This window comes from Alligator sinensis, unplaced genomic scaffold (genome assembly GCF_000455745.1).
Source record: "Alligator sinensis unplaced genomic scaffold, ASM45574v1 scaffold18_2, whole genome shotgun sequence".
NCBI lineage: Eukaryota > Metazoa > Chordata > Crocodylia > Alligatoridae > Alligator > Alligator sinensis.
This window is the reverse complement of record NW_005842281.1, coordinates 1,418,584-1,442,345: the sequence shown is the minus strand read 5'-3', so window position 1 is coordinate 1,442,345 and position 23,762 is coordinate 1,418,584. Positions and strand designations below refer to the sequence as shown.

The window sequence follows — 23,762 nt, the reverse complement described above, 5'->3', positions numbered from 1 at the left end:
CAACTGTGCAAGGGGGAGGGGGGTTGGGGGGCCCCCCCATGGTCCCCCTTCCCCCTCCTCCACCCCCCAACCCCTTACTCACCAGCACTGGAGACCTGGTGCTGAAACACGTGGCCTGGCCGGCCACATGTTTCAGCACCAGGGTGAGGGGCCAACCATAGAGACACTCTGGCAGCCAGAGCATCTCTATGTAGGATCCAGCTTCTGCTTGCCTCAGGTCATGGTCCAGGACCGTGCCCTGCCCCACTTTTTTAAACTTTGATTTTTTTAGACCCCAGTCTAATATTCTCCCGCGCTGCAAGTTTGCAGTGCAAGGAACATTTTTTCGTTCCCGCACGTGCCTGTTGCCCCACCTCAAAGGGGTTTGAGGCGGGCAAGACGCATGTGCGCGCACATCTGGAAGTACCCATAATGGCCAAATAGTTAAGCTTGTATTGTAGTTTAGTGGTGGGAGGGGAATCCAAAATGCCATGCTTTTCAGATACTTTGGAGGAAGACTGTGAAGGAAATGGGGAATAGGAGGCTGCCTGTCCACGAGACCATGGGCAGCCCCCTAAGTGGTATCTGGTAATAGAAGCTTTCTGAAACCAATATAATTTACAGCAGATATAACTGAAGGAAATAAAAGACCATTCTAGCAAAATGTGCATCTGTGGGAGAGAACAGCTCTGACTGGGAAACTCTATGCAGGGGAAATAGATACCTGGAAGAGGTGTGTGAAAAAGACTTTCTAAAAGAGCAGAGAGGTAACCTGAATGGTGGCACATACGATACTGCCAGTTCATGAGCTGCAGCACTGTTGGTGGCTCTGCTGACCACAAAGTGCCCAAGCAACATGTGTCAGGGAAGAAACGCATGAGCACTTGCTCTGGGAACGTGCCTTCACATACAGAGCACGGAGAAAGGAAGAGCGATTTATACTAGCTAGTAACAAGGTCCAAGCTGACAGCTGAAGTGTTGCAGTGGAGACAGACTTCAAAAGCGGAATAAAATTGAGCACGCAGAGGACAGGAAGTGGTAATCAGGCACCCTTCATCCGGCATTGGAGATTGCAAAGATGTGGACTGTAAGAAACTTGCTGGTCTCAAAGGTAGAGTGGTCTGTCAAACAGTGCTTAAAGCTAGGCCTGTGTAGAGTGAAAATGTACCTATGGATTGACTGGGAAGAGAGAAGGGAAAAAGAAGCAGATGAAGGCCGGTTGAAAGAGAAATGGGTCCTGATGTTTTGTAGATAGAACCTTAAGGAAAGAAAGTTGGAGGAAAATGGGGAAGGGGAGGGGAAAGGAAGAAAGAGCAAACTGGCATTTGGATAGTTTTGTAAATAACACCCCCCACCCCACCCCATGGTTTGTACTATATATAAGCAGGTACAAGAGTGCTGCTTAAAAGTGTGTTTACAGAGTACCTGTGCTAAAACTTGCAGCAGTTAAAAAAAAAAAAAAAAAAAAGCATCAAGTCTGGGTGAGCTAAGTCTATGGGTGTTATCTGCAAATTACCACAGGTATGTTTGTTTTAAGGTTGGTGTTTTCAAGTTTTCCCCTCACTTACATGTACTCAAGGAAAGCAGTGTCTGACAGTTGGAGAAGGAGAAGGGGCTGCAGAGAGAAGAAATTGGGGAGCAGAGGGCAAGGGGTCTATTTGACTCCCCCCCACCGATTTTAATTTCCCTGGTGTAGCAGTGGGATGGGGGCACATTCTAGGCAAAGCTCCAATAATTAGTGTCCATACCTGTAAAATTATAACCAATTTAGAATTGTTTCATATATAGAATCTAACTATTGTGGGGTTGCATTATATTCAGTCATCTTATATAGTATAAATATAGGGGGTGTACATCTTAGCTATATATAAGCTTATATATTTGTGGGGCGCGTTCTCCGCAAGATGTGTGGGAAAACGGCCGCAGTCGCGTCCTGAGTGGGGCACCGGGTGGTGACACCAACCCAAACACGCTCGGGGATGCCGGGTGCGAGAGAGAGATGTATACCAGAGGCAATGAGAGGGTGAAATAAAACTTGAAGTTTACTTACAGAACAGTTGAACACTTCATAGGTGATATAACTTGGAGAACAATACAGATGATAAACTATATACAACGGCAAGACAAGCGACAGGTGGCGGGTGAAGCGAGGCAGTAAGCTATGGAGCTCGGAACAACCAGAGCAGCTTCTGCTGGTGACCTAGGGGTCTGACCAGCCCCAAGACAGGTGATCAGTCTGTCTCGAGAGTCGGAGCCCGGGGACCCCGCACCAAGGCGTGCGGTCCCCTATATAAATTTTTAACCAATCTGAAAGCTCCCCTGATGGTAAGTTCTGGAACACATGGACATGCTGGGCAGCCAGCCATGCTCATTAGGTGGTTAGGTGGTTTTTGGTTTTTGGTGGTTTGTGGTTAGGTGGTTAGGTGGTTTTTGGTTGGCTAGGCCACAGGTAATCACGCGCCGCTCACATGGAGGGTTAGATGGCGGACACACTCTGCCACCGCATCGCCAGTCGCAGATGGTTGTGTCACTTAACCCATTTTTGGTACAATAATCTGGCAGGGTCACTTTATCTGTTGACAATATTAACTATACATATCTATCCATATTAGCTATCTATCTATGGTTAATATGCAAGTTGAATAAATAAGTTGCATAAATTGATTTAGATAACATCCATAAATATCTGGAGTTCATGTAGGTATAACCTCCAATAAGAATGCCTACTCACAAAGATAAACAAGGTATAAAGTTGCCTGTTTACTTGAATGATACAAGATTTTGGTTGGGTCGGACATTCTGTTTGTCTCGTTTATTCCACTGACGAGGGAGACAATATTTGGCAAAATTGGAAAATGCAGCTATAAAACTACAAATATTGGCAGCTCATCTATGGGGAGAGTTTAGTACTTTTAACTCATTTTAAACTGATTAAATTTCAAGTTTACAGCATCTTTTTTCCAGTTTAGCTACTTGCAGAAACCTACAAGTGGAGTTATATGGTGCTGAGCATTGGGCCTAAATCCTCAACTCCTTTGCAAAGTCTTGTAGACATACTGTATTCAGGGAGTATGTTTGGTATATGGGGACAGAATACTCCTCTTCCTTCTAGTTATGTTGTGTGACTTTTAAAACCTGCAGTAGTAAATGCTGTTTTTCAGTGAATCTGAATCACAGATCTATTGTGCATGCTTGTTCCCCCCCCACCACTATTATTATGCAGGTGGTGTACTCTGCAGGAGATGACTGCCCATCATCCCCACATGGCATATTTATGACCCATTCTGCAAAGCTGTAGTGATCTTGCTGTGTTGAGAGACCTCCACACCCAAAGAGAAGCAAGAGCTTCACCCAATTTAAGTGCTGCAGCGTGTAAAAATGCTGAACTGAATGGATGCCTTGGGGTGCGTTTCTCCCGTATCTCTCTGAAGCTGAGACACAGGCCACTCCCCTCCACTAACTCTCTTCTGATCATTTGGCAGGTGTATTTACTATGTTAATTCCTAGCACAATTCCCCCGCTAAAGCTTTATTGAGAAGAGTAATATTTTTATTCTTCACCTTCTATGTAATGTACCTTCTGAATTATACAAGAGTTCGCAAAGAAACCAGAGCAATTCTCAGTCCCTTGTTTTTAGAACTTATATCATCATGTTGGTGCCTGTGAACAGAAGACATTTCACATACCTTGTTTTCTTTATCATGTACCTGCTTATATTAATAAATTCTTTCTCAGACAGATGTATTTCAGCTTTCAGCATGTATGTTTGCATGAAATAATTATCATTTTGATTCTTCCAGTAGTTAGTATTGGACTAAAAAATATTCGGTTGAACACCAAACAACCAACCAACTACTTATTGCCACAGCTTGTTTCTGTAGCACAAATTATTTCCTTTTCTTAAAATACTGTAAGTTTATGCTCCTTGTTGATCTGGAAGTCTTTTGCTCTTTGTGAAAGCTTGAAGAAATGTCTTTCTAAATTCCATTTATGTTAACAAAATACTTTAAAATGCAGGGTCTAGCTAAGGGGAGAGGTAACTTAAAAGCATTTTGAAAGGGGGGAAGTGGTTGCCACTGGGTATTGGGCATCAGCCGTTATGCTGTAAGAGTGTTGTCTGCATACAACTATGATAGTGAGTGAAATCACTGTAAACTTAACCCTGAATAAGGTGCGGTTAAATGACTATGGTTATATCACTCATCAATTGCTAAACTTGTTTTGCTGGGGAATAACTGGCTAGGCTGCTGTACTGACAATAAGAGCCTGGGGGTTACAGTGTACTATAAGCTGAATATGAGCCATCAGTGTGCTCTTCTTTGCTTTTTCTTGCAGCAATGTACTGGATTGTATTAACTGGAGTGTCTTTTACAAATCAAGGGATGTCTCATTCTATGCAGCACTGGTGAGGCCTCATCTGGAGTGCTGTTTCCAGTTTTGGGCCTTACACTTTAAGAATTATGTGGACAGATTGGAAAGAGTCCAGCTGAGAGTGACAAAAATGATTAGAGGCCTGAGAAGTATGATGTTTGAAAGATCTAGGGTTATTTATTCCAGAGAAGAAGGCTAAGTATGGACAATCAAAAATGAGTCTTGCAGGTTAGTCTAAGCTGTGTAGACTGAACCAATAAACAAGTGAAGAGGCATTCTCTTTTGATTGCAGAAATGCAGCCACATCCCTGCAGTGGTTCAGGCCAAAAGCCAGGAGGGAGAGGAGGGTACTAGAGTGTGCCTCCCTGCTCCACTGGAGCAGACAGCTTGGACAAAGCTAGCCAGTCCACCCTGTGAGGGGTGGAGTGGGGGAGAGGTTTGTGGGGGAGGTGCAAAGAATCCTGGGATGTTGGAGAACTGTGAGTTAACTTGAACCTGGAGGGGATCTGGAACAGAAGTTCAGTTATCCAATTTAAATTAAATCATTTAAGTCTATTGCTACATCCATCCAGGTTTATCTTAAAGCAGTTTTGGCCATTTTGAAAGTGATTTATGTGTGCTGAACTTCTGTTGTGTTAAATATTTGAACTGATTTCTGATCATTTTTACCAGTTTGTGTAACTTCTGTCCTTAGTGTAAAAGACTGTGGCAGGATTTCATAAGTCATCAAATAGTACCTGAAAGGTGATTATAAGGAGGCTAGAGAGACACTTTTTCTCTTTGGCTTGAAGCAATAGCCTCAAGCTGCAGCAAGGGAAATTTAGGTTGATGCTCAGGAAGAACTTTGTGACTATGAGAGTGTTCAAGCATTTGGAACAGGCTACCTAGAGAAGCTGTGCAATCTCCATGCCTGAAAATTTCCAAAGCCAGATTAGATTGATACTGAGCTAGGATGCTTTAGTCAGTAGTCATCTACCTTGAGCAGGGGTCTGGATAAGATGCCCTCATGAGGTCCCATCAAGCCCTACTTTCCTATGATTCTATGTTTCTCACTGCAGAGGGTTCATTTGCTATTAGTGTGATTGTCTAGAATTCTACCGTGCTGTGTAAGATTGAGCTGGTCAGATTTTTAGTGGATACTGTTCCTCGTATGAAGAACGGTTCCTTCTTAGAAAATACTCAGGCATTGAATTGTCAGAGATGGGCACCAGACTCTGGAAGAATGGTGATGTTATCCTATACTTGTGCTGCCTATTGGCTATCTTCTCTTCAGATATTGCAAAAGGTACAAATGCAGGTATGCAGAAACCAAGGTCAGAGCCTCTATAATTCACCTGTTTTTTTGGTGTGTTTACTGAGCATCAGTATCAGCCTATTTAATTTGAACTCTCCTGTGTGTTAACTTGTGAGAGATTCTCCAGTGGGATGATTATTCCAACGGTATAGCCTTTCACTACTAGCATAAGGAGCCTGCAATTATAAACAGCCCTCTCTTAATTTATTTTACTAGAAGGAGGACCTTCATTTAGCTATGTAATTAAACGCTGAAGAATTAGCAATTAAGATTTTTTAATGTCCTCTTGTCCTTGTTCCAATATGGTTCAATTTTGTAAAAATCAATTAAAATTACAGGTATGTAGATTTAATTGCTTAAAAACATTTAAAAAACACAACCTATGGCTCTTTAAAAGCTGGCTCCCTAGGGAAAAAGAGTTGCATATCTTCCTATAGACTATCTGTGAGTGATATGCTACTTGACAATGATCAAAGCATGTGGAATAACATAGTGGGTGCATCTACATGAAACATTTACTGTTGAGTTTCTTAATTAGCTCCGCAGTAAATGTCTCAGCATCTACACATATGGCCTTATTAGGCTGCAGAAAACTAATGAACTCCACAGGAGGGTAATACTTGCAAATTTACAAGTATTTACAAGTGCTATTCTGTTGCGGAGGTTTTTTAGTGTGCAGCAATACATGTGTAGACTCTAATGGGGCTGGCTGGGGCCTGAGGATGCTTTCGTCCAGGGCTTCTTGCTGTCTAGCCCCACACTGAAGCATCCACGTGCTCCACTCTCGATGCCCTGCCAGACTCAGCTCAATGTGTTGAGGTCCTGGGTGCACTTGTAAATGCAGCGCCCAGGAACAATAATTGCTGCACATGTAGATGCATCCACTCATGATGCATCCCCTCAGCCTCTCACAGTTCTATGCTTACACACATTTAATAACACCCGTGCTCTGCTATATTAAACAATAATCCATAGTAAGGCAGCGAGTGCAGAAGGATCAGACTTTTTTCCCCTCTTGCAAATTGATCGGATATAATTGGCACAGTACCACTGTAAGAATATGGATGAGTAGATAGATAATTCCAGACTTCCCTTTCCCCACCCCAAATAAGATAACACTCTTTGTAATGTAGAGAATAACAAGGTATATGGTAAGTGAGGGGGAAAAAAAACCATTATAGAGTAGTTATTTGGATCTGCTTTTTAAAGAGGTACATAGCAGTGTGCCCTCCAACCCTCTCCACTCCTCCTGCTGCTCCGAATGAGGCTCTTAAATAAAGAGGAGAAAAAAAGTAACAAACTATTCTGAAGCAACATATCATTTTCCATTGTGCCATGCCACGCTAATAGCCATACTACTGTCCTGGGTCAGCACCAGAGGTTAGAACTTGAATTGTAAAATACTTCTGATTCAACTAATCATTACAGAGGGAATGGGGAACAGATTCTTTTTTCCACCTGCAACTTCAGCTGAACCACTAGTCAGAGCCACTAGTTGGGGATGTGCTTAGGGGATGTCTCTCTCTTAAAAGAGAACAGGGCAACTTCTTAATAAGAGGAGGCCTGATAATTCAACAAATTGTCTTCTGGAAGCTCAAAAGGCCATGCTGAGTGAAAATGCTTCTGGGTGTTATCCTCCACTCCCTGTCAGACTAGTGACTAAAATTGAAACTTGTTTATCCCGATAGAGCCTCCCCTGGGTTAATTAACTGGATTCTCCATGTATCATTCCTAAAGTTGCACTGCATGCACCCTCCAGTAGCCTGAGGCTTGTATTTAACTGGCTGAGTTGTATCTACTGTTTTGGCAAATATTTTAACAAACTATCAGTAAAAAGATATATATGTTACATGCTATATAAATACCCCAATTTACTGGACTGTTATGTTTGGTTTGAATGTTAAGTGGCATGAATCTTGCTCAGGTGCAAGATCCCTGATAAAGCAAAAAAGAAAATTCTATGCTACAGTTCTGTATTTTAGAGTCAGGAAAATAAACTTTTATTCTAGGTTCTAAATTCATTCCTTTTAACTTTTAGTTCTGGTGATGAAAGGGACTATTTCAAGGATTTTTTTTTTAAACACTGTATTCTTCTCTTTACTGCAACCCACAGCCATATGCCTACAGTTATCCTTGCACTGGAGCTCAAAAGTTAAGCAAGGTTGAACATTGCTAGCATTTTGATGGAAGTCTTCTAAGGATCATATAAGGTTCTGTGGAAAGCATTGATTTTTTTTTAATCGATGTCTATGCATCGTATTAGAAGATTCAGCTGCAGAAGGAGATGGGGGCTTTTTTATAATAGGCAGCATTTTATATTGTAAGAGATGTGTGTTTGTTTTTGTTTAAATTAAAAATGTGGGCCGTTTAAAAGTTGGCTCTGCAAAGAGAACCATATTAGAGTTGCTAGGTCAGATTCTGAGCTGGTATAAACTTTATGGCTTCATTTACTTGGCTTAAGCTATGCCAGTTTATGCAAGGTGACAATTTATTCTGCTGTCTTTTGGATGGAAAGTTAACCTTAATGGTTGGACATTACTACCAACTTAGTCAAATTTCAAATGGCCACATACCAAATTAGGCCCTGCATTTTCAGATTTATACAGTACTCTAAATGTTTCTACCCAAATCTTTTACTTTATGTGGAATAAGATACTGTTCCTTCCCTTAATCCTAGGAAATATCCACAGAGCAGTAATGTTCTGTTGAAATATGGTAAAATAACAGCTGACAAATAGTCAGAAATCTATGTGAAAAACAAGTCAATCAATAATTGTCTCTGTCATATTCACTAATACTTTTCCCTGCAATTAAAACTAGATTATTAACCCTCCTCTCCTCCCCCCTCCAACAAAAACCCAGCAGTATTTGCTTTTTCTCTCTTTTTTCCTTTTAAAAGCCATTCATAACAAAGTCTTTAAACCTTAGGCCTCTGACAAGAACTACTCCATCTGAGTCTTGACCTGCATGCTAAGAAACAACTGGGTTTCCTGATCAGGTGTATGACTAAACTAGAAAAAAGTACATTTCTTGTATATTTTAAGAATGCTTATATGTTCTGGCTCTACTACATCCGGTTATGTGCATGCAACCTACTATGATCTTAAAGCAGTCTCTATAATTTCACTTTTATAATCAAGATGAAATCCCTATGGAAAACAGTGCAGGTACTAGTAACGTTGAGAGGACTGTTAAAAAGACAGTCAGCTAGGATGTCTGCCCTACTGCTTTATCACTAATATTGCAGAAGGTTTTACATTAAGGTGTCTTGGGTTTCAAATTAAATGTCAAATTCAATTTGCCACTGAAAACATGAAGTGTGTGACTTCCCTGAGAAAGGTAACCTGACAGCACAATTCTGTAATTGGTGTCTGCCCAGTACTGAGCTAAACTACTCAAAAGATCATTATTTGTCAATTGTCATCTCTCTTTTTTTTTTTTTAACATAAACAAGCCACCCCCAGATTGAAAAAAAACCACTGGTGAGTTGAGCCATTTATGAAACTCACTGGCTTTGTTGAAAATTTTGAGAAAATAGTGTTAAATACAGTACGATAACAGATACAAACCTCCCTTATGGGATCACGCCACCAGTTATGTCTTTATGTCTGTGACATTTAGTTCATAATAAAATAAGACTTGTGAAAGGAAATGAAGAGGTGCTTATTCCAGTTAGAGTACTTTATTTTTTTCCCTTTCTATGCAGACAAGCCCATGTTTTAATAATGGGATTTCTAACCCACTTTAATATCCTTGCATTATATCTTTTTGAACTATCTGCAATATAAGTAATAATAATGAAGCATGTTTAACTATAAAAATGCATCCTTAAACATCTAGACATTTTGACTGCCAGTTGTAATTAGAAACTTAAGAAACATGTGCAATTAAATATGCTCATAAAAAAAAAAAAAAAGATACATCTCTGTAACACCAGTCAATTTGTTGCATCATTAATATTCTTCAGTATGGTATTTTAAAAATGTATTGCAGTAATTCAAGTGGAAAATAGCTAAGGGCAAAATTACTAACATTTAAACCAATGTAACTGATTTAGAACAATTGACTATTTTAAGTATCTATTTATGAAATAGAGTTTTGTCTTTATGGGTGCATTTTGAAATTCATATGGCTCTGTATAGTTCTAAGACATGGATGCCAAAAGAATTTTATTCTTTACTGTTGATGTAAACAAATTATTTTGTAGTACCAGGTAAAACTGGATCGGAGAAAACATAAGTTTCCACAACCTGTCCCTTTTTTGGAGCAAGAAGAAACTAGAATGATCTGGCCTGAATAATATGGGCCATATCATTTTAGCCAGTATATCTTGCATTGATTCAGCTTGCTTTGTGTTTGGACTAAATAATGTATTTTAGCTAAGGCATGCAGGGTAAGAATTTCAAAAGTTCTTTAAGTAAATTAAATTTTTAAGCCGTAGGGTTGGAGTGGTGGTGTAGATGTGATGGTGTAGGAAATGTACTAGAAACAAGGGCTTTTTTGGTGTTTATCTTTTATTGGATCAACTGTATAACTGGAGAAAATATTAGACAAGCTTCAGGCACAAAGTACTTTTCCTTAGGCCTGGGACCTTTCTGCTCAAAGACTTGAATAACATTTATCCCAAATATATGTAGTTGCTCCAATAAAAGATATCACCAAAAGAGAGAATGAAATCTATTTTAAGTTGTTCCAGAACCTCCCCCTGAAAACACATTGAGAGCTGCAAGTATGGCCCACTGTGGCAAATAGGTTGAGAACCACTGTTCTAAAGTAATGCCAGCAATAGCAGATGCAAAATAGTTATTACAAAATTATAGTAAGACCTTATAAGTAACATTAATGTTATTTACATCTCTATTTGCCCTCACAAATATTCTGTTAAAAAGGGAGAGGGGGGTTACATTTAATTAATAAGTGGTACATGTAAAACAACTGCTATTATGTTAAATCAGAACTGGTCTAGTCATTAATGACCTAATCATGTTTATATATATGACAGATGCATTTGTTGCCTAGCACACAAGGGATTGAACTGGGAACCTTCAATGCTAAAAGCTTGAGCTGCTACTCTATCCTCTTGGGTTGCTGACTCCTATGCAAATCAGTTCTTAAAATGTTCTGTGTCTGTCTTTACTCAGTCTTTTCTGCATAAGCATAAAATGCATAAGCATTCCAAGCATAAAATACCCTTCCAAACCCATTGTTTATGAAGTATTGCCTCTCCTCTTTTTGTAATTCTCAAAGTCTCCCATTTTCACGTGATATTAAAAAAAAAAGTAAAATGAGGGAAAAAGTAAATAAAGTGAAGATGACATTTCTGGTTATTGCAACAATTTTTTATTTAGTTGCAGGTTTTGGTCCTCAACAGTCAGATAGTGAGACACAGCAATGAAGTTTGGCACCCAGGGCAAAGCCCACAGTGGCAGCCCACCCTCACCCCACACACAGATCTGGGGGGTACATGCCCCCCCCATGCTTGCCCAGGAGTGCACACAACAGTAGGAGCTGCACCCCCCTGCCCCCCCGCCCTGGCTGGCACCCCTTTGCTTTGGTGCCCATTACACACATGCGTGGCTGCCCCAATCCTGTTGAGAACCCCGTTGACTTGAGCAGATGCAGTTGGAAGATTTGGAGCCCTATATTGCTATATCTTCAAGGCATCATATGCATTGATCTAAGTGTGCGGTGGGTGGAGAGAGGGTGCATACAGTATTGAGCACATTAGTATATAATAAATATACTTTGTTATCCCAAGGCTTGATTTGTCTGGCAAGGAATATATATATATTTTATAGATCTATAAGATCTATAAGGGTTCAGAGAGTGTGCGCCCACAACTGCGAAGAATACCTCACATGCACAGTCTGTGGCTTTTTAGATTCTTCCTGGAATGCTGAGTAGAGAGGCTGCTTTGTTATTAAACTGCATATTATTATTATTCTGCTAGGTAGATTAAATGGAAAGTTTAAGCTGGAAGTAGAGAGAATTCCGAAGACAGATAGCAGGGAGGATCCTACCAAAAACTGTTTAGTCCAAGTTCTCTTCAGTGTTGACTTTAAGGAGAGCCTAGGTTGAACGGTCATCCCGCATAAGGAGAGGCAGGGAGTGGGGGGCCTTTGCAGAATATGGCTGAGGCATATTGGTAGAACCACATGAAAAAGTTCTTATTGCTATGATACTCACTTTGTAGACTGAAGAGTGAATTTACCAATGCAATTGGTTTGGTCCATTTCATGATCACTAAATAGAATTCTAAATTAATGAAGAAAAGGGTCCTAAAACAGTTGTGCACTTCAGCAGGGAAGTGCTTCTCTTGGAAGTGCTTAATTCTAACCAAATTGAGTGCAATACAAATATTCCAGGGCCAGGGTGGCCCTTGAGAATTGCAGCACTTGTTGAACATGCCTATCTATAAGATCCCAAGCATGTTTCAAGGTTCCTCAGGTGCCTTAAGGCCAGCTGCTGCTTTTAGAAGTGTTCAAAATAAATTAAAAACCTTTCAAGAGTGATACGAGTAAGAAGGATTTATTATTATTTATATATGTATGTATTACTAGAGCACTGGGTTGGAATTCAAATAATCTAAGTTCTGTTTCCAAGTCTAGTATTCAATGTGTGTGACCTACGATAAGTCACCTAATCTAGAGTGTATGCTTCAGTTCCCAACCTGTAAAACATGGAGTAGGGATGATGGTTCTGTAAATGCTCATGAGCCTCTTGAATACAGTTGTAGGGAAGTGATAAATACATAGTCTAAATGCATTGATATTACGAGCCTGATATTCTGTTAAAACTTGGAGGTGTCATTTTCAGGAGTGCTCAGTGTACATGATTTGGGGCAGATCTTTGAGATTTCAGGCTTCATTTAGGCAAGTAGAATGCCATAACCAGATATGTTTTTAAAAAGTTCTATTCCCAGCCACTCCCACTGTACTCAGTAAAACCATAGTGGCCCTAATGTTCTGTTTCTTGTTTACGCTAGAAATTTAATTAATTTCTTTTTCTTCTTAGAAGGCCTGATAAGCTATGTACTCATCTGAGAGTGACTTAACTCATCCTGAACAGTTCTCTTAATAGTCCGACATAAAACTTCATATTTATAATAATATTTTCCTGCAATGATGTAAGCCAACATGGTGAAATGCAATTTTTTCTCTATGATATCTATGCTCTTCTGTAAGACTTGTATTTTAATTTTACCTCTTCAACAACACGTGAAGCAATTTAGGAAATACAATTATTGCGATGAGCTTGTGTATGTGATTCCAAATAATTTGGAATGCACTAAACTGCTTTCTCTGGAAAATAAGGTACTTTAAATTTTATCTACACAAAGTGTTCCTTCATATTCAATTATTGGTTTGTTTTATATATATATATATATATAGCAATTAGGAAATACCCTTTGTTTTGGTTTTTGAGTTCATTGAACATTCCAACGCTCCACTGCCTTCAATAGAAATTGCTGATGTGCAACATTTAAAAATTGGGTAAACTTCTTTAATGGAACAGTCTCTTTGAAAACTCCATTACAATCGTATATGATATAGCTTAAAGTATTATTTTAAAACTAAGTTCATAGGTGCCCCTTGTAAAGGTAACAAGAAAATTGGTCCAATAAAAGATATCACCCACCAAACTTCTTCTAATGAAGGAGCAATTTTCAATTTTAGGTCGTCAATAAATGAATGGCTCATGAATCAATTGAGAAAGAAAAAAAAGTAAGCTGCTAAAAGTATTTTGTGTATGCCTGTGTGCATGCTTTTCTTTGTAATAAGTTGAAATGAAATGAAAACATACTCTTCCCTTGGGGCAATAATCAATTATACAAGACTTCTTGCTGTTTACATTTGCTTAGAATTATTTCATTTTTATTTGTCCTGTAACAAAGAGGTTTGAGATGGGGCAAGAGGCACATGCCTGCTCATCTGAACACGCCCCATGACCACAAAATGGGGATACAGTAGAATGTAGGGATTACTGCATATATTACTACATTATCTTTCCTAATACAAATGGAAGACCAACTATCTATCTTTATCTATGAAGTCTTTATATTTAAACAAAGGTAGTAAAAAAATCTTTATATTTAAATAAAATAGTAATCTAAAGTAAAACTAGAACAAATAATTTGCCCAACAAGTTCAGTCTCTTTCTGGTCACAAAATATTTGATATCAATTTGCAATTTCATCATGTTAGGAATTTTATTTTTAATTTTTCTTGGCAAGAATCTGACAAATTACTTTGCACATTTTGTTTTTAAATTCCATGGATTGATTGTGGGTAACTTATAAAGGCATCTGATACATGTTATATTCAGATGCCTTGGCTAATGAACCTAGGGCTAGATCTAATTGCATGGTATTATTTCAGCTCCTGAACTGAGAGCACAAATGCAGTATTTCAAGTTCAATACTCATGCAATATTGTCAATATCCAAGGTTCAAAAATCCTGACTCAGCTTCTATAAAATCATGACATTTTAAATTGTATAATTTATTTGCTCTCTAGGTGTTGTATCTGTTTTTCTCGGATTCTTTTACAATCATGAAAAGTGTATATTACAGCTATACTGTCATAAAAAGCCTTATTCCAGTGTATGTATGTGTTAATATATATAAAGCTGTATCCCTTTGCAACACTTACCTGTGGAAAGGGGACAGGCCAGGCAGGGGCAGCCTATATCCTGTCCAGAGAGGCACATGAGGCCTGCACTGGTCCTAAGGAGTGCACAGCTCCAGCAGGCTTCTGAGCAGTGTGCTCCAGGGCACAAAATGGCTGCAGCCTTTCATACCCTGCATCTAGGGGCTGCCAGAGAGCAGCCCAGGCCAACAGCAGGTGAAGGGGCCAACCAGGAGCCTGGCCCGGCCCTGTAGTGGATGGACAGCCCTGGCACTCAAGTTAGTGTCGGGTCATGTCTACATGTACATTACTGTGCATTAACTAATAGTGACGCATTTGCAGTATCACATTTATTCACAATTAGCCATTTTGACTGTGTAGTAAGGGTGTGCATGGGCAGATGCTCTTCAGTACTGCACAGTAAATTAGGCTAATGCACATTAACACATCTCAGGTAGACATGCCCAATGTGTAACATCCTTATAGCTGGTTTCCATCGAGCTTTAATTTAAATGTGTAGCAGGGGCACCTCAACATTGAAAATGCAGCAGTCTAAAAATAAAATATTTTTGTTAATTGTTTGAATAAAACATTTAGATAAAAAGTATTTTAGTACTACAGACTCCAGGCATATCTGGCTTACCTAGTCTTACTGTCCTGTGATGCTAACTGAAGCAGGCCTAAGGACTTTAAATGCACCAGATTATACGTTATCAGAGTCTAGTTTCCCTAAACAACTCCTTCATGCTTTGAGTTCCCCTCTTAATACAACCAGAGGTTTTGTTCTTGTTAAAGCATTTTAGACCTTGTTATAAAAACACATTCTGTATGTGGACAAGAGGGTATGTGGACAAGAATCTAGTAGCTAATATTCAAAATTCACCAGCAGACTCTGTATATGCCTGAAGAAGGGTGTTATGGTTGGAAAGAACATTTTTTTCAACTATTTAGTTGGTCTAATAAAAAAAAAAATCACATCTACCCAAAGAACCTTGCCTGCCTATGTCCTTAGATCAACAGACTACAACCAACAACCCTAGTTCATTTTTTCATAGTTTCTAGGGTCAGAAGGGACCTGAACAGATCATAAGTGTGACCCCCTGCCTTGACATCAAGTCCGAACCCCTGCCCTGGGCAGGAATGAGTGCTGGGATCATAATCCCCCAGCCAGATATCTATCCAACCTCCTCTTGAAGACCCCCGAGTTAGGGGAGAGTACCACCTCTCTAAGGAGCCCATTCCAGAGTCTGGCAGCCCTAACTGTAAAGTACTGCCTCCTGATATCAAGCCTGAACCTGCTGTCAATCAATTTGTGGACCTTATTCCTTGTTATCCAAGGTGGTGCCCGGGGGAACAGAGCCTCACCTAGTTTCCACTGGTGCCCCCTGGTGAGTTTATAGCTGGCCAGCAGATCCCCTCTCAGTCTTCTCTTGTGGAGGCTGAATAGATTCAGGCCGTCTAGTCCATCTTCGTAAGGCCTGGCCTGCTGCCCCCTGACCATGCAAGTGGCCCTCTCCTCTGGACCCTCTCAATGCTAGCTACATCTCTCTTGAAGTATGGCACAAAGAACTGGACACAGTACTCCAACTGAGGCCTGACCAGCACCGCATAGAGGGGAAGGATCACCTCCCTGGGCCTGCTTGTGATGCATTTTTGTCATTTAGCAACCTTTAGACATTTACTGAGGAATGACTGCCTTGAACCAATATTTTTCCGACTGCTTGTTTGTTCCTGGCAATTCCCATATTAAATTTGAATCAATGTTTTCATATAACACGTTGGATAATAAGGAGATCAACATACAATATTCATGAATGACTGCAGAGTATTTTGATGGAGTTGTAATCAGCTTTTGCATTATATTTTTGTAGAGTAGGATTTTTTGTTTGTTTGTTTGTTTTGCCTCTATAGAATTAGGGCAAGTTACACTTATGTAAGGATTGTCAGTTAGAAGTAAAAAAAAATTCCTAGGACTAGCAGGTCCTTATCTGATGTCTGTCAAAGCTCTATTGACTTTAGTTTAAACTTTCATGATTCATCTGTTTTTTACAATCTACAGGGGTTTTTTTTAATATCAAATTTTAAAATTATTGGGAGGAAAAAAGGGAGCACATCTTCCATGATGATTTTCCCATTTCCTATTTATTCCTAGCTTCACAGACTGTAAGAAAAAAAGGAACCACTGAAAGATCATCTGGTCTGACCTACTGTATAACATAGGACATAAAAGTTCAGCCAGTTAATCCTATATCCAGTTCAACATTCTTTTCCTCATTATTCCAAATAATATTTTTGCCCTTCTATTTGTCTAAAACCAAAAACAAATCAGAGGTAGAGGTAATATGTTTGTAGAATGGTTTAAATGTCAATTTCTGCTTTAGTGTTTGTCCCTAGTATTTAAGACCATAGCACTAAATCAAATCAGATGTGTTTTTTGGATGATTTCATACTATCCCTTTGACCCTGGAAGCATGATATCCTTTGCCTCCCTCCGCCACTCCCTGTCCTCTGGTTCCTGCAACATAAACATCACCAAAACTTTAAATGAAATATGTATGTATAAAAGGATTCATGTTTGGTGAGGAGGAGGGCAAATTGCAGGACAAAGTGGAGGAAAAAGTTGTATTCTATGTTTTTATGGATATGGCCATAAGAAAAAAATTATTAGTGAAAATACTTATATCCCATAGGTCTGGCTAGTAGAGAATTCTAAAAGTGATAATTCACCAATCTGGGAACATACTGACTGAAACACAGGTTATCACTGAAGTGAAAAACAAAGGCAGCTAGCATTAATAATTAATTGAGGAAGGTTCCCTGTGGAGGTTTAGATGAGCTACAGACACTGTGAAGTCACTTGACTATCAGATTGTTATATTCTATTTCAGAGAAGCACATATTAGCATGTATCCCTTTATAGTAAATATGCCCAGTCTAGATCACCTGAAAGGAAGAACAGGAGAAGAACTGTAGCTCCTAAGAAGAGATGTTCAGATTGTTACTGCCACATCCCTCCAACTCAAGTGTAATCTCACACATGGTAATGACTTTCCTTCAGCTGTAGAACACCTTTTGTTCTCACCTTCTCTGAATGTTTTAATAAACACTATATTCACACCGGTCTCTCTTGCCACCACCACAAATTGTATATAAACTAAATTGTCTCATTAACTAGTTGTCTGAGTAAAGGGTTTTGGAGCATTTTGAAGCTCCATTGCCCCAGAAAAAGTTGTAGAAGGATAGATCCAAACTCTGAACTCCAGAAGGTGAATGGGAATGGGGTCCTTGATAGCCAGTCCATCTATACTATGACATTCACAACTTTGCTATTAACATAAATATTGTATTGGGGGTGTAGGTTGTAGCTGTGTTGGTGTAATATTGTATTGAGCTTTTATGTTAAGAATCTTTTAGAGTTCTTGTGCTTTAAAGATGTCACCTCCCCCTTTACATAAAGAGTTCTTTAGTAGTAGATTTTAAGTGCATGAAGACTGGATTTTTCCTTTGAATTGCCTATTGTATTGTCGTCAGATCTTTTTAATTTTCCAAATAATTTTGTCTTCTGTCTCATTAGGCCGAGCTTTAATGAAGAAGCATCAGCGCTGCTAACATTCACACAAATTGGGGTTCAAGACCTTTGTGACCAATGATGAAGTCGTCATGGAAACTGTTTATGTTTCTGTCACTTGCTGGGTATCTTTCAGGTAAAAAAAATATATAGTTAAGAAATTCTAAGTGCGAAATAGAAGTGGCATGATAAAAGTAAAATTACCCCAAAGAAAAATGAACAAATAAACTATGCATTAATTAGCATTAACCTAAAAACTATTAATAGTATTAGCCTATGCATTAAACTAGTAAAATTATGTATTAAGAAATTTAAGTGCCATCCACTTGCCACTAAACTTAAGTAAATCTGCTTCATTAAATTGTAGAGAAAAATGAGAGATCTAGTCACTTCTATATTTACAAAAGGCTATACTAACTTCAAAGACTGCATGAAAAAGGAAAAAGAATGAGTTAATTAGCAGAGCATGCTCCCAGGGCTAATAACTCCAAAATGTTTGTTAATTTTTGGATTGTGAAACTCTCAAAGTCTTAACATGTTCTGTTTCTGGAAACTAATTTTGGAGGTGGATTTTTCTATCTAGACTATGCATGTTATATTGATATGTGTTAATGATTCTGATTTTGCTGGTAACGATGTTTCTCTTGCAGCTTTGTTTTTTTTTTTTACTTGAGATGAATCAATGTTATTCTAAAAGCAAACAAGCTGGGTTGCTTTATACTTTGTTATCTTTTAGCTCTTATAATATAATAATGACCTGCCTAGGATTGACTGATTTTTAATTTCTCCTCAACTTGGCTTCTTTTTACATCTCAGTAGCCTACAGTGATATGGTTTTAAAGATTTTTTTTTTTGGTTTTGTTTTCAGTTATGCAAAGCAGTCATGAAGTTTAACTATTGTGGGTTGGTCTTTTCTCAGGAGTAAAGCTTCCTTACATGAGTCCCCACTGATATTAGGATCAGACCCTATATCCTGATACTAATAAGAACTATATAACTCTACAAAAGTATAATAATCTAAATGTTACATTCACTTTTCCTGCCACTTCTGTCTTCCTGTCTTTCTAAATGTACCAGTTCACCAAGTCACTCACTTCATATGCAAGCATTATTACTTCATAATACCCATAAAATGTTAGTTAAAAATAAGCAAGAACAAAATAAAATGAATATATGCATTCAAGTATCACAATTAAGGGCACAATGCAGGTCCCTAAGAATATCTGTGCGTGTGTGTGCATATGCATGCATGTGTAAAAATGCCATTTCCTCCTCTTTCTTGTACAGTGTACATTTCTTAGCTCTGCCTCTCAGATTGCAAGCCCCTTAAAACAAGCAGCTGTCTTTTATTTTTGAATCTGTACAGCACGAAGAACATTAATAATGTTAGAAAATAAAACTTGTTATCCAATGATTCTATAAGAGTAGCTGTGAAAGGAGCAAGCAGGGTCCATAGATAGTTTATTTTTTATTCCTTTTTGAGAGGCGTATGTTAGATTAGATTAGATTAAGGATTTTAAATCATTTTAAAATATAAGAAATGACAAATGTTGCTTAAGCATTAAAAAAAAAAGTCTTGATTGGAGTTTAAAATACTAAATACTATTACTTTTATCCACAGAGCACCCAAACCCTGAAAACACTTACTAATCACCCAGGCATTATATTTAATATGTAATGCCTATCTCATGTTTTAATTAATTATTTATTCCCATCAGTTATTCGGACTATTCCTGTACTTAACCTATTAACTATTAGGTATAGCTCAAATCTGTTATGATTCTGGGTTGTTCATCTACTGTGTTGTCAGGTTAGGGTTGTGTAAAGAAATATTTTTTTTAAATGTTAAAACTAGTTTTTTTATACGTTATTATAAAGATCCTGGAGCAACACCTTAGTTTCTCACAAATGCATAATTGTCACACTGTCTGCAGTGTCTTAAACAGGTTCTCATGAGATAATATAAAACTATGAGGGCTGAATTTAATCTAAGATAACAGAAGTGGATTAAAATTTGTTAAAATCAGATTGTCAAGGTGTAACATTCATATTGTCAAGGTATAATTCGAATAGTGCACAATCTCTGTTCCTTTGGTTATCTGATCACATCATTCTGACCTTATAGTACTGTTTGCATTATTCCTGGCTACATAGTCTCACCTTTAAAAACTAGTTGTGGATGCTAAAATAAAGGTAGTTCAGTTCCTGTGTTATGCTGTGTGGGAAGTCAGAAAAAAAACAAGAATAGCATCAGATCCTTGCTAAACCAAATGAGGCAGCTGACAACCGACACACAGAAACAAGCTAATCTCCTCAACAATTACTTTGTGGTGGTTTTCTACCAGCCCAAGGGGATCACTTTGCCTGACAGGATACAGGACTACCAGGGTAAGGGCAATTATACACCTCTAATTGGCAAAGATCTGGTGAGGGAACAGCTTGAGAGGCTGGACATCCACAAGTCAGCTGATCCGGATGAATGCACCCAAGAGTGCTAAAAAAGTTGGCTGACATCATAGCACAACCAATAGTGAGGATATTTGAGAACTTGTGGCACTTGGGAGAGGTTTCTGAAGTTTGGAAGAGGACCAGTGTGGTGCTTATCTTCAAGGAAGGAAGATCCAGGGAACTACAGGCCAATCAGCTTGACCTCAATCTCTGGAAAGATCTGGGGAAAAAAATAATCAAAGAAACCATCAACAACAGGCTAATGGAAGCAATGTTCTGAGAGATGGCCACCATGGCTTCATTGCAGGTAGGTCTTGCCTGACCAACCTCATTCCCTTCTATGACCAAGTGACACATCACCTGGACACAGGAGAAGAGGTAGATGTCATATATTTAGATTTCAAAAAAGCCTTTGACTTGGTCTCCCATGATGTCCTCATGGTAAAACTGGGAAACTGCAGCCTTGACAACCTTATGGTCCTATGACTGGGGAACTGGCTCCATGACCCAGAGAGTGATAGTCGATGGAAGTAAGTCAACATGGCACATGGTGACCAGTGGCATCCCCCAGGGCTTAGTACTCAGACCAGTACTCTTTAATATATTTATAAATGATCTGGATTCGGTTGGCAGAAACAGACTGGCTAAATTCACAGACTATACCAAATTATGGCGAAGTGTGGTCATGATAGAGGATAGACTGGCAATTCAGACCGACCTGGACAGGCTTTCAAGGTGGGCAGAACAAAACCTGATGGCAATCAACATGGAGAAATGAAAGGTGCTCCACTTAGGGAGAAAAAAGCCATATCATACTTATAGGCTCAGCAGTGCTACATTCACTAGCACCATGACTGAAAGAGACTTGGGGGTCATGACTGACCACAAGATGATACACGAGCCACCAATATGATGCCACAGCTGACAAAGCAAATAAAACTCTGCCTTTCATCTGCTAATGCATCTCAAGCAAAACCCAGGAAGTCATCGCCCTGCTTTACTCTGCCTTGGTGAAGCCATAGCTGGAGTACTGCATCCAGTTCTGGGCACGACACTTTAGAAAGGATGTGGAGAAGTTTGAGATAGTCTAGAGGAGAGTCACGTGCATGAGTAGAGGTCAAGAGAATAGATCTTATGAGGAGAGGCTGAGAGGCATGGGACTGTTCAACAAGTTCACATGAGGTTTTAAGTCTAAGTTGAAATTGTTGAATCCATGAAGCCAATTAATTGGATAAACTATATATTGTAATTATTTCATTATCAGACATAATGGGAAGAGTACATTGATGGTCCCTAGTCAATATATGGAAAAGATACAGATACAGATGAGGTAGGAGATTTGTAGATCACTGGGCAGTAGCCAGGTGTTATGAATTTCATTCTACCATAAGAGTGATGATTGACTATTTTGGTTTCTTTTATCATGGAAGATGATTCCTTTCAAACCAAATTAGAGGTGCGGAAGGGTTAAGCTACTAGTTTTCACTTGCCTTACCAGCTGAATGTAAACTACAAGAAAAGTACAAACCCTTCTCTTTGTGAGGATTTCCATTGGGGAAATATTTTTTGACTGTAGGAGAATGAAAAATTAAAGGGGAAGTTCAGGAAGCTTTTGAATAGGCTAGGGCCATGGACAGGCATCCATTTCTACTATGAATTTCTGTCATTGAAATTCATACCTGTAGAAAAATAGCCTTGGAGCAGGAGTGTACATGAGTTCCAGCCCCTTGGCTGGAGAACTACGTGGGTGAGCTCTTCAGCCACAGAACATTAGAGGGCTGCTCCCTGGACCACCCTTGCCCTTAGTGGAGCCCATTATTTGACAGCCTGTCCTCTCCCCTGTCTGGGACGGGGACAGGCCATCAATAGGCAACCCCTTGGCTTTTAAATTGCCATGTGTACAGCTCAGACCAGATGGACTGTACACAGGGTGATTTAAAGCTGGAGACATGGGGAACTGAGATTGGGGACATTTTCCCACCCCTTGTTCCCCACTACACAGAAACTCTCCCTGCTTTGGTAACTGGCCCCATGAGCTATGAAATCATAGAATCATAGAAAGTTAGGGCTGGAAGGGACATCAGGAGGTCTAGTCCAACCCCCAGCTCAAAGCAGGACCATCCCCAACTAGATCATCCCAACCAAAGCTTTGTCCTACTGGGTTTTGAAAGCTTCCAAGAATGGAGCTTCTACCACCTGTTCCAGTGTTTTACTACCCTCCTAGTAATAAAATTCTGCCCAATATCTAACCAAGCTTCCCTTGTGACAACTTGAGACTCCTTGTTCTGTTATAACAGTCTGTGTAATCTGCTGCATATTTATTTCTCAACATGTGCCATCCAGCCAGGTGGCAAAGGTGGCATGTAAATCCTGTAGGGCCAGAAACTGGCCTCAGTTCCTGGTCCCTCTCTCAGCTTTGAGATCATCAGACTGGTCCAGGAGGGGACTGAGGCAGTGAAGCAAAGCTCCTCAGACTGGATACCCTGTTCTGGAAACCAGGTGGGGGGCTTTTCCCATCTGCTCCTGTCCCCTCAGGGACCAGGCAGGGAGGGGACTGAAACAGTGAGGTAACTCACCACAGCAGGGCTGTGTCCAATCTGGAGAAGAATGGAGGCAATTGGCCTGCTGCTCCACTCTCCTCCCAGCCCAGATGGGAGGGGAGCGTATAGGCATTCATTTGTACAAGAAAGTTTATCTGGCAAGGGAGATTTTCCAGATTGGCACCTGGAATATCTTGCATCTGGAAGGGACACATTTTGTCTGGGAGAAATTAAATGAACATTTGCATGCTCATAGTTTCTAACAGGAAAGCATCCATTCTCCCAGTAGAAACACAGCACCTGTACTTGGCCTAGGGCACAACAGTGCTCTAAGTGGGCTTAGAAGTGTCCTCTTAAGTTATAACATTTGGGAACTAAACTCTCTGTAATAGTTGATAACAGGCTTAGAGAGTTGCATTATATTTAATAAGCACATACAGGCAAAGCATACATATCACTGAAGTTATTGACATGCAAAAACAAAGTGTTGCAGTTTTTGTTTGTTTTAACGGAGAAGTCCAGAACAAATTAAAATATACTCCACTGAACTTAGCTTGCACTAAACACCTATGACTTAGTGGGGCTAACGGAAACCTGGTGGGATTCATCCCACGACTGGGCAGTACATATTGAGGGCTATAGATTGTACAGAAAGGACAGGGTGGGGAAGAAAGGGGGAGGGGTGGCGCTCTATGTCAGTGAGCAATATACGTCAACCCTCATCAAGACGGAATCCAAGGATGAGGAGGTAGAAAGATTGTGGGTTAGGCTACATGGGAGGCAAGGAGAAAGGGATTTGGTGGTAGGGGTCTGCTACAGACCCCCACATCAAGGGGAAGAAAGAGATTCGGGGCTCCTGAGGCAACTCTCAGAGACCATAAAAGCTAAAGAGGCAGTAGTCATGGGAGACCTAAACTACCAGGACATCTGCTGGG

General features: G+C 39.7%; 1 protein-coding gene across 1 annotated transcript in view; it reads left to right on the top strand.

Annotated features, from left to right (window-relative positions):
- Positions 1-23,762, top strand: part of CNTN5 (contactin 5) — a 923,854-nt gene that overhangs the window by 241,236 nt on the left and 658,856 nt on the right. Inside the window, exon 4 of the mRNA XM_006027993.1 lies at positions 17,846-17,975. Within this exon, the coding sequence (XP_006028055.1) occupies positions 17,918-17,975 (58 nt within the window). The 5' untranslated portion in view covers positions 17,846-17,917. The remainder of the gene's footprint in view (positions 1-17,845; positions 17,976-23,762) is intronic.